At 35.4% G+C, this 15,750-nt stretch overlaps 1 protein-coding gene across 1 annotated transcript in view; it reads left to right on the top strand.

Annotated features, from left to right (window-relative positions):
• Window positions 1–15,750, top strand: part of LOC122576096 (all trans-polyprenyl-diphosphate synthase PDSS1) — a 53,911-nt gene that overhangs the window by 28,969 nt on the left and 9,192 nt on the right. The window contains exons 2-4 of the mRNA XM_043745967.1: window positions 7,458–7,610; window positions 12,354–12,487; window positions 14,327–14,468. Coding sequence (XP_043601902.1) covers window positions 7,458–7,610; window positions 12,354–12,487; window positions 14,327–14,468 — 429 coding nt within the window. The remainder of the gene's footprint in view (window positions 1–7,457; window positions 7,611–12,353; window positions 12,488–14,326; window positions 14,469–15,750) is intronic.

Below are 15,750 nucleotides of genomic sequence, written 5' to 3'. Positions count from 1 at the left end.
TTTCACTGGTTAAGGGATTAGCAATTCAGCGAACAATTGTTTTAGCGAATACATTTGACCGGTAAGATTTTTAAGGAAGAGATTTCGCGCGAGAAGATCGCGTATATCAAAGATCACGCTACTTAGAGATTCTGGTATGTATTAGATGTCATGCAGAATTTTATTCAGGAATGTGAGAGAAGATACGTGAAAGAGCATTGTGTCAAGTTGTTAGGTTGCTATTCATATACCATACATATATTATACATTTGATAACAAGTGAGACTAAAATGACGTTGATTTATATGAAAGTCTATCGTTCGGCAAGAACGAGAATTTTATTTGAAAGAATTAAAGATTAAGAAAGTTCTGTTTAATGGAGATGAAGTTCATTAACATCGATTTAATGATTTACATATGTACATTAGCCATCGGGCGCGTGATATTCAGGGACCACGCTTCTCCTTTCGAAAATATTTTAGACAAGCAGCGACCAGTTAATAATTTGATAATTGGCATATAATTTATATTATATTGTAGCGTGTTCGTGTCTTTATAGTATTTTAATGTCCTTTCATCTTTGTTGCGCTTCTTCATTGGAGATATTTCTTATAATGTATCTTTATGTGATACGTACCACGTCATCCGCGCAATATCTTTTTGCCTTTATGTAAAATAGTATTATTGTTTTTTTATAGTAACTCTTACATCTTCGTGAACTACATTACGCACATGTAATTTATGATTCATTATAATATGTCGAGGACGGTTCAGATATATTTATCGTTAAAAAAAAGAGAAACTTCTAAAATAGAATTTTGATTTATATATGGATAATATGATAATGACTTAGAATCTTGGCAATTACGTATAATTTATATTGCGTATAATTATGTATAAGAATGCACAAAGTTGCTTAGGAAACTTCAGCCTCTTAATGTTAATCTTTCTCAACCGTTTCAAAATATTTTCTGATCTCGTATTTGTCATTTAATATTTATAAATATATCTTTAGTAAATGCAGTTAACGGTACGGACGAAACAATTTATGAAAATCAATGACTTTTCGACTAAGAAATCTCAACAAACTTTATGGACGAGTAAATACATGGATAAGATTTTATAATAAATCGAGGAAGACTCATCACATACTTTCACATTTTTTGAGTTCACATCCCACTTGTCCAACTTTCAGTCGGATCATCGGACGATGGTCTCAGATCCCAAAATTTCTACCAGCTGTAATTTTGTATCGGTTCCTATATCGTGTCTTTCTCGTCGTCATGAATAATTTTCAGGATTATTTAAGGAATAGTTGGTGAAAGTATGTTGATTAGCACACTCGTCCGTCAGCTATTATAATTAATACATATGTATGTGTAATAGACTGAAGTCAAAAGACGTGTATAACGCACGTTTATAGTGATAAGATTCTAGCGATAGACCCCTACTTATTATCCAACGGAGAAAGTAAATTAGAATTTGTCCAATTTTAGCAACGAAATAAAACACGGGAACCGTAATCGTTATTTTACTGTCGATAGTCCAAATTGTCATAATATTTTTACTGAAATCATTGCGTATGATGTCTTTGACAATTATTCGAGTAATTCATTACATTAAGTAGAACGTGAAATTGATACTTGTATACAAGAGTAAAAAATACACTTTGTTTGCTGTGGGACTATAATTTCGTAATTGAACGAGCGTAGAAACAAACTGAATATTAAAATATTTTTCATGGAACTTCAGAATGGATGTTTCTGTCTCATTGATATGACGTATACTTCGTAAAGTATACTATACGTATCACGCATACTCTATGAAGTTTCAAACACCTCCACCTTGATTTCCATCGTCGTAGTCATTTGCTTGCCGTTGATACGATCCAGATTCTCATAATATTTTTACTGAAACCATTGCGTATAATGTCGTTCACGATTATTTGCATAATTTATTGCATTAAGTGGAATGTTAAGCTGATACTTGTATATGCGAATATAAAGTAAAATTTATAAAATGTAAACGTTTCGTCTGTGATAAACACTCGTCCATTATAGGAAGTACAATTATGCATTCGTCTCTCTCATCAACTATAATTCAGCTTTGTAAAATTATTTTTTCCCATTTTATATCTCAAACTTCCTTCTGGTCGCGTCGTATATGTTGTTTTCTCGTTGACAATGAAGTAATCGGTCTAAAGAGTGTGAAATAGAAACAACTGCAGAAAGAAGAGGAAGCATTGGAATAGCAGCAGGGTTAAAATAATCGAAGCACGTGAATGAACATCACATTATGCATGCTCCACTGTAAACGTTAATTCATTAGCCTTTGCACTCCGTAAGCGACTAAAATCCCGTTGATAGGCAATAAGATAAGCAAGAAACACGTACCACTGATGACGCAAAAATAGCATGTAACAGGAAAACTGGAATCTGGTGCACGCCGCAACTTTGCGTTTCCATGGTTTTGTTTGATGCGTTAGTTTCTTGTAGGTTGGCCTTGAGTAACCAAGCAGCGCATGGAAGAGGTAAAAGTGGGGTAGTGAACTTGCCTTCTGCCACGAAACTAGTTATCGAAGAATGTAATAAGCGGATATCGTGCCATGGAAATCACATGACACGCATGGACACACATCGAACACGGTCATTGCTCAATGTTGCATATCCACCTGTAGCACGTTTGCAACCGTGAAACTAACGTTGTCTGTCATCGTCAAACAAAGCAAGTTTCAAAGAGACACGAACTATAGCACTGTAACTACCATGCATTGTTTTAACTTCATTTTTATGAGCGACCGTATTCTAAAGTGTACGTAATGTATCAGTAACGAATGATCTAACGACGCTCTCTCAGAATGTCTTATTGCTTTCAGCTGTTGAATGTTTCACGCTGCAACAAGGATTTCGCAATATTATATAAAATCAATATTCCTCGGATTTTCCATGTTCAGAGGATATGAGGATAACCTTACAGACGTATATCCCATGTCTATTTTAAATGTAAATATTCTGAAATTTAATTCGAACGTCTGGCAAAGAGGATGAGAAAAGAAATATTTGCGTATTAAATAATTATATTTGCGGTACAATTATCATTAAGCAGGAATGATAAGCTGATTCACTACTCGAGTTGTTAATCTCTCGAATATAACGACGGTTTCGTTTCTATTAAATATAAATTGTATCATATTCATAGATTCGCAAGAACTAAACTCTAAAGCGCAGAGGAAATCGATTTGTCTTTGCTGTTAGTGCTGTAATTATAGAAAGGAGATAATTATGATTCGAGAATGCCCCGGTTAGAAGATTAATCGTTTTCTAAGAGTACGAGATAGCTAAGTATCTTCAAATATCTTGAAACATTTACAGTAGTAAAATTGAATGTCTTCTGATAGTAAGATGTCCTGGTTTATGACACGGTAAGTTTGGAGGACGTCTCTAAGATGTTTGTGGGACATTGGTAGACGTATTTCAGACACGTAGATGTTTTTCTGCGTCTGGATGGACATCCGTCTTGTTGGCTTGTGAACAAGAACTTACTGTTGAACTCTAGTTATCCTAAACTGTCAACGAATGAATACACGTAGTTCATCTAACTGGAGTGCATACAATTCACCGGTCTTTTTTATGATTTATGTTATTTACTTTACATAATGGGATTTCGTGTTAAATAATTGCTGGTACTAATTGCAAGAAAAATTTCATTTAAATAACTACGCTTCTTATCGACTGACTGAACGTTTCTGTGAGAATTTAAGAGAAGATGAAATTACTAATATGAACATAACTTGCTTCAGTATACTTGTGAAGAATGAAGCGAGAAACAGCCTCGTTCTTTTTCATTCCCTTGTCTTGACGTATTAGAAACGCTTTGATTAATCGATTGTCTCGTTTGCACGAAAATTGTCTGCAGAAGAGAAAGAATTATAAACGTTCTTATCTATGTACATCGTTATCGATCAAGTATGCATAAAACGGATGAATTATAAAGAACATTTACCAAGTAACTTAACTTCGTTAACCTTTAATTTCATGATTATAAAAATTCCTTTATTAACAGATTAAAAGAAAACATCGTAGCAGAAGGAAGAAGAGGTAAGTTAACAAAAATTAGAAGTCTATATATGTACATATATCGCCGCAAATCTTTAGCTTAATTTAAAAGTGGAATGGCGAACCTTTAACCACAATGCAGTTGCACAGGCATCGTGTCTCACGCGTCCCTAACGGACACGAGTGTTATTTGCTTGTCGTGACCTCGATTAATCCACCGGTAAAGATGCGAACTTGTGAAACAACGTTACTGCCATTTACTTGCATCCTGACATGCCCAATCCTCTGATCTCACAGGCTGCAGGCCATCGAGAAACACTGTACGTGTGTACTGTTGATGAAGGAGATGTGACGAAGTAATGGACATAAATTAAAGCATTAAGTCATAAATCTGTAGGAAGATGACGATACCGAACAACCTAATCAGAGCTAATAACAATACGGAGTTTAAAAAGAAAATAACAGGATTTATATTATTTAGGCTGTTGTTTAAATTCTATCTGATAAATTTTATTGACATTTTGATCAACTTCAACTTTATAGATTTCTTAATGCTATTCAATAGATCACAGAATTAATATTCAATCCTTAAAGAACAAATGAGTTATTTCTATAAGTTCTTTTAGTACATGGGAATGGTTTATACACGCGCAAAGTGGCTAATTTATTACTATACCGTTTAATTTATTTATAAAGGTGATCAATCTGACATTCTGAATGTCTTATACGTTTCTCTATATAGGTACATACATGAGATTGTCGTTCCGAGTTTCAACGCGTGTGAACTTTAACCGAAGTCAATAATTTTGTAAAAGTCAATATTGCGTTGGTGCAATATTTTATTTGGAACTTGTTATAGGTGAATTTACATTGTCGAACTCTACTATTGACTTTCTTTTCGTCGTTATATCATCTCTCACCTAGATCCTACAATTCTACGAAGTTTAAGGAGTTTGAAGAACAATAAGACACGCTAAAACGAACAAACTGATTACAGAGTTTTCTTGTTTGTAGAAACTGCTTGTTTGAGCGCGTATCCGTATCCGTAGCATGACGATAAATCATATTTTTCCTAAATTGTGAGAATTTTTGAAGTACCTGTTATTTTAATACACTCTTTTTTATTTCGCTTGCGTAGCACATTTAATTTGATCAATTTTTATTTTATTTTTCAATAACGTTTATACAACTTCTACTCATCATTCCATTGCGTGGATCATAATTTATCCGAGGTCTGATCTTCTTGCGAACTTCGTGAAGATCGCTGTATCTCCTCGACTAACAGTACCTGTGCCTGTGACTAAGCTTTGTGGTCGCCGTTCACGGTAAATCAATGCTCGGTGAATGCTAAGAAATCGTTGGAAATCAGAATCGAGTTTCGATGACGAAAGTAGGCATCAATGTACGTCGAGCGAAAGAATGTCGTCCTGGCACATCGTCGTTAAAGTGGCGAGAACTGGGAAGGAGAGACGTCGCGTCGTCGCCGCGGTAGCCCATTACGGCCATTACGTGCCCACGAAACGTAAACAGTCACAGGAATGACGGATCTTGTAAATAAGAGTTGCAACTTTCTGAAACGCCGTATTACGTATTCCGCGTTGTCTCGTCGGCGAGAAATCGTCGAGAACTAGGTGAATTTCAAGGGTTACCAGAGTAGAAAGACCGGAAAGAATATAGGAATGCAGGTCTCTTGCTGATTCATTCTTGCTTTAGTAGTAAGAACGATTAAATTCTTTTATGATAACAAAGAATTACCACAATAATGTAAATGATTGTACAATGCGTCTATTGTACGTTACATAGATATTTTGCATACGAGAGATCTCGTAGTTTGAGCTTGCGAAGATAAATGAGTAAAATAATTGGTCGAATTAAAAGCAACCTAGTTTAAAGAAAATAATGACCCTAGAAGAGATATACGCGTACTAATTGCAGAAAAAATTCCGTATCTTTAGCTTTATAATCTACAAATTTTATACTCTATGCTTTTACGAACGAAACGTATATTGTTTGTTAAAAATTGAAACATTTCCACTCACCGAGATATCCTCTTTGAACACCAATAACTTCCTTCTCCCTTTTCGGTTGCTTTGACTTAATATCTCGAATGTGATTAATTTTGGAGCTAAAATTTCCTTGGAAAAATTTCTGATATCAATTTTTGCACGTGATATATGTAGATATTTTTTTAGAATTTGTTGGAAACCTAGAACAGCAAGACAATTAAACTTTGACACATACGACTTAATTTGTTCATCAAAAAAGAGATTGGATCATCAATTGCAGTAAAATAATGTTTCATCGTCGATCTCGTGTATAAAGTATTCAAAAAATGATAGATCTCGTGTAGCTCATTGAGGAAAGTAGGCGAATATCCTGTTATACCGTCCTCCAAGTAGTAAAATCAATAATACGTGCGACGAGGCACAAGTAGTAATTGACGATATATGATCAGACTAATGACGCGCCGCTATCTATTACTACTATCGTTATTACTATCACGCGATGTGTTCAACACATTCATAAAACGAACGTTCCACTAGCTGCACCGGTACAACCGCTTTATTCTCAACGATTTGCCATGTCAACGTTTGATAGTTACGAGCATACGTAATTCTATACTGAATCATAATGGTTCATGTGGTTTGTTTATGTAGTATATTATCTTCATGCGTGATACAAGAATGAAACCACTTTATTAACACGATTACACGTTCCGATTACTGTTAGCTACTGGAAATATAATTATATGATCGTTCAAGTAGCATAAACTTTGTTTGCTTTTTTCGTACTATGTATCATGATTATTCGATAAACATTTGTCTTATTGATATTCGTCGATATAAATAGGAAATTATTGCGAAAGCATTAGGAAAGGAAAATTACTGATATTATTATTTTTTAATTTCTTCTTCTTTTTTTTTTTATTTTTATTGGGAATTGAGATGACGTAGTATACCGACAAAATATGTTCTTTTATGTTTTACAATCCTCCTATCTAAATTACAATATTTATGATGCATTTTAGTTTTAACGATATCACTCAGTTAAAGAATAATAATGTAAAAATGTTGAAGCGTAAATAATTCTTCGCTTGGAATTTCGAATTTCACTGAAATTATCGATTTCAATTGCAATAGAGAAATTTCTTTTGTAATTTCAATAAAAATACGATATTATACTTTCCTAATATTAATATACTTGTAAAATATTTCGCATGAAAAATAAAATATTTCATTTTACAATTGTATTCAATACATTTTAATAAATACTCATACTATGTCAGCCGAATCCTTTATAGCCACTAAGACATCAAAGAACGTATCCAAATTCCAAGTCAGGTCTTTCAAATCACGTTCAAGCTTTCTATCGCGTGTGAGATCTTTCCTTCCATTATTAATGAATTCTTCTTTTTCCATGCAGAGTAGAACGAGCACGCGGGACTGCAGGACGAACGTCGCAAGGATGATGAGCTCTATGCAGACACAACTGCCTGGATCCTTGCACGATTATCAAGTCGACCCTTACCGACTTCTCGATGATGACCTTAAAGATGTCTACGACAATATACGAGAGGTATGATTCACCTATAATGCGATAATCCTCCATGATCTGCGCAATAACATCATCATACTAATTAAAGACTGTTTCTTCTTTCCTTTTATGTTTTATCGAGATATTACGCGTTTCACGTGTTCACTTTCTATAGAAGAACGCGCGTCTCTCTGCAGGCAGACCAGTTTAGTTAGTCGGGAAAACGTGGAAGTCGAATTCCTTAGACAGAACTATTATATAGTTTTTTGCGAGGAATTACAACAGAAATTGGCAAGAAAAGTTATATGTTTGAGAAACAGCTATGAAAGAATCATGGAAATTTTAATTGTGATCGCGTAGCTGTCAGTAATTAACCACTGTTGCTAAATAACTAGCTTTTTTTATTTATATTACAAAATTCTCGAAATGATAAATAATTAGATATGATACGGTTCTAAGCAATTTTCGTTGTACAAATGTATAACAATGTAGTAACGGTAAGTGTATAAGATCTATAACATGTGTTAACGTAGTAAATATCGTTCCTAGCCATTAATTTGCCATTGATTCGTACATTTTCGTCTACGATCCACGTTTCTCGAATGTTTCCAAACATCCATTATCAAAATTCTTAGTAAACAAAATCGAATAAGATCGCGTTTCGCAAAGATTCATTGTTTTAAAAATATAACGAAGACACAGCGGAGACTTTTGACAGGCAGTAGTTGGCAGTAAAATTTGAAGATGGATCGAGCGTAAAAAATTTCAAAAAGTGCCGCGGATACCTTGAACGAAATCAACTCGAATCTCCGAATAGTTTAGGTCGTGCAACGAAATCACGATAAATTTCTCTCGACTTCGCAAGAATCTGCAGTCTTATCCACTCTCACATATCGCGTTTCTTCGAGCCAAGTCCAACAACTCATTGAAATCGATTTCCTGCTACCATTTTCGGTACAAACCGTATCGATTCGCCTCGAATCGCCAAGTACTTCCGTCACGGCATTTCAACAGGAAGAAGGTGGTTCAAATCCGGAAGAAAAGAACGCCAAGTATCACGCGTAATCGCCCGTACAAGGGACAGTATATGGATCCATCGATTTACGTCATCGTTGTCATCGGACTTTCCTTATTGTTATGAGATATGGTAAAATTCCTTCGTCGAGAATATGCAAACTAGCAGTTCAGGAAATTGAATCGTTCGTGCGATAGGAGTTCGTTGATTTCTACAATTATTTATAATTGCAGAGTTCGTAACAATAACGATGATTGATTCTTGTCAATCGTTGCTTTTTGTCTACAAGTATTGTATTTGTAAAAATAAGGATTAACGAAGGATTATATTTTAATTAAACGTATACACTATACTATATTACTTTATTTCTATCGTATTGCTATTTCGTTTATTAAACAGTCCATCCACAATAATCATTAGTCATTGAATTTTCCATTGACGCGTCAATCGTAATTTTTCTTCTCTCAAAAAATTGGATTGTGGATGGTTAATGTCAATATCTCGATGTCTTATTTAATTTGATATTTACGTATATACAATAATTTGAAGATTAATTTCATGTGTCTTTTTATTTATTGTTTTTCGTCGCATCCCCTGGTAAGGTACTAATAACTACAATTACGTGTATTTAAATAATATTTACAGGTTTAATCCGGCACGGTTGGCTTACTTAGTGCCGTTAATTAGCAAATAATTAGCTAGCTATTAACTGGTTCGGCGGATCAGTACTGTTTTGTATATTTCTATAGGCGGCACAAAAGATCTGTTTCAATTTGAAGATGAATATTTCCTGAAAATACTCTCCGTAACAAATCATCGAAATAATTGAATTGTTGGAAATACCGCTTATGTGATTTATCTATGCAGAATCGTTTAGCAACACGCAATTATAAATATTTATAGCAAAGAACGGTGTTTTCATGAATAGTCGGCTTGTGTCTTCGAACGCCTAGCGAAAGCAGCCCGCGACTTCACGGTCTGCATATATGGCCGAGAGTAGAACTTTTACTTATAGTTGACTGTTTAGGTTCTACAACAATTGTATTTGCGTATGCACGTGCAAGCGCGTTTAGAAAGCACTTTTTCTCGCCGCGACAATGGAACGTGATAATACTGGCTCGCCATGCAATTACATGCCATCGCTGTGGTGTCATCTTTGTACCCGGTTTTGGTTAATTTGTTCACAATCTGCGTACGCCTGTTCCATTCAATGAATTTAGTACAGAACTTCTTATAGTGCGTACGAAGATTTTCGTGAATGACCGTATATTATTAATTTTCGTTATATCATTTCTATTCTCTTATATTGTTACATTAATTGTAAGAAATTGATTGATTAAAAGAAGACATAAAGTTGAACGAATATGGCAGAGAGAATTTGTTATTCTGTAAGTTTATGTTTTCGTGACAAAGTTACAAGAACGAACATTTATCTTAGCTTTTACGTAAACTATTTTTTTGTAGCGAAAAAGAGCATCGAACGTGTCTCTGAAATACAGCAAAAAGACAAAAGGATTAGAATTATTGTAGATTAGCATGTGAGAAGCATGAAGTTGGCAAGTTCCAGAACGTTGCTTTTTTTCTCTAAGAGAAATTGTAAAAGGAGGCAGGAGGAGGCGCGTGAGTACCTCTGTCTTCCGCTTCTTAAGAGTAGAACATGGATTCGTCGGCTCTGATGCGTCAGAAGAATGCGACTTTTCGTTTCGCTCTACTTTCTTCAGGTTAATAGACAGAGACACAAATTTCAAACGCGACGGATCGAATATTTCGTTCCAAGGAAATTGACGATCGGTTTTACGTTGAAACATTCTGCAAAATCTTCAGGAAATCAATCAGCATAAGGTCTTTGTGAATTAATTAAGGCGGAATATTTCCATACTGTTCGTTAAAAACTAAACTCAACGTAGAAGTTCATTATACGTTTAATACGATTTTATATTAAGCTTAACATAAATTTGTTCTCCGTGTGAGAACGTGAGAACTTTTGTGAGTTCTGTGAATATTCTTCAAATTATCGTGATTCATTTGAATATTCTGCTGATGTGTTGAGATTTGAATTTATTATACTTTATTTATTACTATTCCTAATACTACTATGATCAAGAAACGATATAATCTTGGCAAATAGGTAATAATTCTTCGTTCAAAATCACCGATGGTTCTACTTTCGACATTTTCCACATTTTTGCATATTACGTGCGTTTTGTGGCTTTTGGTACCTCCAAGTCTTCCATGAATGCTAAAAATCTCGCAATTCGCTAGCCATAAAAAAAATTTCGAAAGTTCAGAGGGTAAAGCTCGAAGTGCATTGGTCCTTACATGGTGAACTTCCGCTCACGTGTGCGAAACGATCACGCGGAAGGTGTCTCTGACGTAAGCTTGCGAAACCAGCTATTGTAACGAACGTTCCTTTCGACTTTGGCCAAATTCCAGGACGAACTTTCAGCCGTGTATCGAGGTTGGAATTCAAAGCGAATCGGTCCTCGCCTTTTTAGCCTGTTCGACCTCTTCCTTCTATCGGGTGCTTGCAACAAAGTCCGTCGCCTGTGATTCGTTTCGTCACGTATGCTTCATCATCATCGTGTTATGGGCATCGATTGTCTATGCGTGGCCCAACCAGTCGCTGATAAATCGCTCTAGAATAAGATATGTAACGCCTGTATTGAATCGAAATAAATGTGTAACGTCGAACGAGGACCGATTTGTACGAGCTTGTCAGCTGGAACGGTATTTCGAACAGACGTTCTAATACCACGTTCTCCTTCGCGGGAGTAACTGAACTATCATTTGACGCAGAGGCTGGGTCATTGACTAGCGATATTGTAACGCGATAATGATGATAATTAGGATAAAGGTAAAATGCTTTAGTTGTTAGAGACGCGATATTTAAATTAGGATTAGAAATGTTATTGTACGCGATAGCGTCTCTTGTATTTTTAAGCTTTCACGAATCTTAAGCTCCTTTTGCTTTTTACCTGCGTTTTCTTTTTCTTTATATTCTCTTCTTTTTTAAGCTTTTTTATCTTTTTGAACTTTTTCGTTTCTTTTCATATTCGCCTCATTGTGTATATGTATGTATTTCATTAATTTAAAAATAAAATTTTGTCTACTGACTACAAAATCAGATTGATCTACATACATAGATTCCTCATTCGCCTTCTCATTCAACCTTGATACGTATACGATAAATTATTACACACGTTGTTATGTAATTGACGTAAATGACAGAATAAAAAATAATGTAAATTGTTTTGAAATTTGATTGAATTTTTAACGATTATGGTAACACGAGCTGTATATCATCAATTATTTAGAAACGGTGTTAAATAATCAACATTAACATAGTTCAAGGCTTTAGGTCTTATGAATATTCCACTCGCTCGAGCGCATACTCAACATAATATAATATTACAGGATTTATCATAAAGCCAGCTACTTACAAATATGACAAAATCTAAGTTAAGCATCATTTTTTTAAATTGTAGTTCCATTTACGATAGAATTTTATGTCCCAATAGATTTCAACGATGGCAGAAAAATGATAACAATCGAACGATCGTTGTAAAAGCGATTTTGAAATGGATTAATCACGACGGGATTTTAACATCTAAACTAAATGAAGTAAAGTGAGTAAAGCGACGATTTAGTGGAACAAACAGATGGATAATTTTAACAAGAAACGAACAGAAGCGTGTCGCGGCTCCTTTAACATTCACGGGTGAATTCCTTTTCACCGTTCGAAGTCAAGGTTACGTTTGCTATTGTTGCAGGTACTCATCAGGAACACGACGCAAAAGGAGCTGCAAACTATAGCGACGTACTACTTCGACGGTAAGGGAAAGGCGTTGCGGCCGATGGTAGCAATTCTCATGGCACGGGCTATCAATTACCACAAGGAAAGAAAGTGAGTTGTGAGAGGCACGCCTCTGTGCGGATTCTTACAAGTTCGCCGCCGATAATCATGTGAATTTTCTCAGTCAACCAAATTACGTCTAAACGAATTATATTCCAACGAATCCGTACTGTTCAATTCATCTCATCGAGAGAATTTGCCTTCAGAGGTGTAAGGCAGGGTAAAGGTTGGCTCAATGAAAGAGCAATTTTTGTTTTTTGTTGCACAATCGGTAATTATAGTTTTATGAGCCATTGACGTTTCGTTATTTCGAATATATGCTTGTTAGAAAATATTTATAAGAAGATTTCCTATGTATCTATCTGTAAGAATAACCACGACCTTCGCAGGATTAAATAAAGATTATGGCTCGATATTAGCAACTCATTATACAAACGGCTGCCAGGAATCTCTGGCTAAAGAAAATCTGTTACATAGCTTACGAAGTACGATGTTGTAGAATCTTTTGCGAGAAGAATGCCTATCAGTGTATATTTTAAATTATCGATACGTACATGCCTGTCAGGGATATTCGAATGGCTGAAATGCCCATGCACATAAGTCGACAATTTTTATTTAAACCTGACTGTGCTGCACACATTACTTGAACATTATTTCAGAGAGGATCGTTGTTTTTAAATAATTATTTCATAAAGGATACTGTTGTAATTAATATTATTTTATATTTTATTTTGATATTATTCTAATATTTTTGGAGACGTATGCATTATTAAAGCTAATAGCGAGGGAAGATTCGTGCCATTGAAATTGTACTTTCGAAAGAAAGAACGCGACTTATTAATTTTATTTTTACTGCTATTTTTATTTTAGTGCAAGATGAGAAAAAGGAAACGAAACGTAGAAAACGGCAAATATAATAGTCGATTTACATGGTTTATTATTATGCCATGTAAATATATGTTAATAGAGGCGTGTTTTTTCATTTACCGATGGTCGCAAGAAAAAGTAACTTCGCCGAACGTTTAGAAAGCATCGAAAGAATGCGACTGGCTAGTCTCCTCTCTTTCTAATTCATAAATCGCTTTGAAAGTAATTACTTGTCGTTGTGTGGTGAACTGACTACAATGAATATGAATGAGATGTCCCGTGAATGAGAACTAGTGTAACGTACGCTATCACATATGCCTGAAGAATCGTAAATAGTGGCGAGCGTGACTTCGCGATCCAAGATGTGCCAAAGATAAACCCACGTCTCACAAAAATATCTATACAATTACTTGTCAATGACTTATACGATCGACTCTTTGATCTTTGCTAGATCGTTCAACGTTCTGACGAGTTCATTCACTGTAACACATTTTATCCGATAGTCACATCTATAAATTTCGTATTATCAATACCTACACGTATTTATAATTTTCTATCGTTAAATCGAATCATGGTTGATCTTACAATCGGACCTCTGTAAAAAACCAAACTGATCAAATACGCTTTTATACATTTCTTAATTTTTCTATTTGCGTAAACGAACGATCGGCGTTCAGCTTTTTGAAAAAATGAAAAATTACTTACTTCTACAAATTTATTTGGTATTCGTAAGCCGGTGACACAAATAATCGTAAATTCTAACACGAATGTTAAAGAATATTTGTAACATTCATCGCCTCTATTCTTTTTTTTTTTTTTTTTTATTGATAGAGTCAAATGTGGCTTCTGGGCGATTCAATTAATAAGATCTACTTATATACTTAATTCTTTCAGGATCCAGTTCTTCTTAAAATTCTATGACAAAAATTGCTTTTTATTAATCGTGACTAATAGGAACTCGAAGCGTAGATCAAAGCATCGAAGCAACAAGAGATTAAATCAAGGGTGCTCGATTGATTTCAGTGGTCTCTTGGATTCGCAGCGACAAGTGGCGATGATCTCCGAGATGATCCACAACGCTTCCTTGATCCACGACGACGTAATCGACCAGCCAGACTTCCGCCGTGGCAAACCTTCTATCAACGTCGTCTGGAGTCAAAAGAAGGTATGTGAAACAACCCACTCCCACGTTCAACCAAAGTCCAAGCTAAGTAAATATAAGCGGGCAAAATCTATGATTCGAAGACTCGTTCAAGATTCATTCCTTTTTTTTCTATAATATAATCAATGACTAAGCGTTCGCTCAAGATCAGTGTACCTTGAAATGTGAAATATTATTATAAAGATGCAGAATGATTTCATACTTGGAAAAGTGGACGATGACTCCTCAGGCAATCGTTCTGTTTCTATCTTTCTCGTGTTTCCTAGTTCTTCCTTTTTTTAATGAAACGTATCGACCTGTCGATTTCTATCTGACCGTTTGAACATCTTGGACACGTGGACGTTTCGTACGATGCAACGTGAATTTCGATATCTTCTCGTCTATTGGCCGGCTCGCGTTGATCGATGGAAACTGAAACTCTCTCTGAAATACCGTAGGAGAGAGAAAGAGAGAGAGGGGAAGGAGGCTAATGCAATTCATGACTATACTGCGCTGACCATGCACGCTTTCCTGGTCTGGAAGCGGAAACGGGCCATCTTCTTTCGGCTTGCGTATGATCCGGCGGCGAGATTTCAAAAAGAGAAGTTGACGTTCAGTCGCTTCCTTCCGACGCGCGAAGAAAATTGGTTGCGCGATTAATGATGCATTAGAAAGAGTAGAATGAAATTAATTTGAAAGTTGATCACCTTCTCGATTAGGTTTCCTGGTAGCTATCTGGTATTAGGGCCAAGAATCTACCTGAACGCTCTTTGTTTCACAATTGCGTGAAGAACATTTTTAACGAGGAATTCTTATTACAACTTTTACGAAAGGTTCTTATTGTTAGACCGCGAATGTTCATGTATTGATGGAATATTTGAACATGTGAAAGTTTTCGGAATATAATGCAAAGAGTATTATAATTATTTCGCTATCTAGGTTTCTTTTTTTTTTAATCAGGCTTTTTATCACACAGGATTCTTATGGCGATCTTTTCGTAAGATAAATAGAAGAGGCGTCCTTGAAATATTTTTATTCGTTCGTTAAAGTAAAGATAGAAATTGTTGGACTAAAAGAGACATATAATGGGCTACAAAAGGATAACTATCCTGTTGAGTTAAGCCATGGGATTTTACGAAACCGGCTCATGCATAGCATCATAGGTTCAGCGAAACTCGATGTTTTAAAATTTCCAAGCGCTCCGATCTTACCCGTGTCTGTAATATCGTACGTAATTATGCCTTGTTACAAAATGTCTATGTCCGCATGTGAACGTGAGAAAGGTTGCAGATCGTTGGGAAGTTGG

The sequence above is a fragment of the Bombus pyrosoma genome, linkage group LG15 (genome assembly GCF_014825855.1).
Source record: "Bombus pyrosoma isolate SC7728 linkage group LG15, ASM1482585v1, whole genome shotgun sequence".
Taxonomy (NCBI): Eukaryota; Metazoa; Arthropoda; class Insecta; order Hymenoptera; family Apidae; genus Bombus; species Bombus pyrosoma.
The sequence above is the reverse complement of the archived record's forward strand: the minus strand, read 5'-3'. Positions and strand labels throughout refer to the sequence as shown.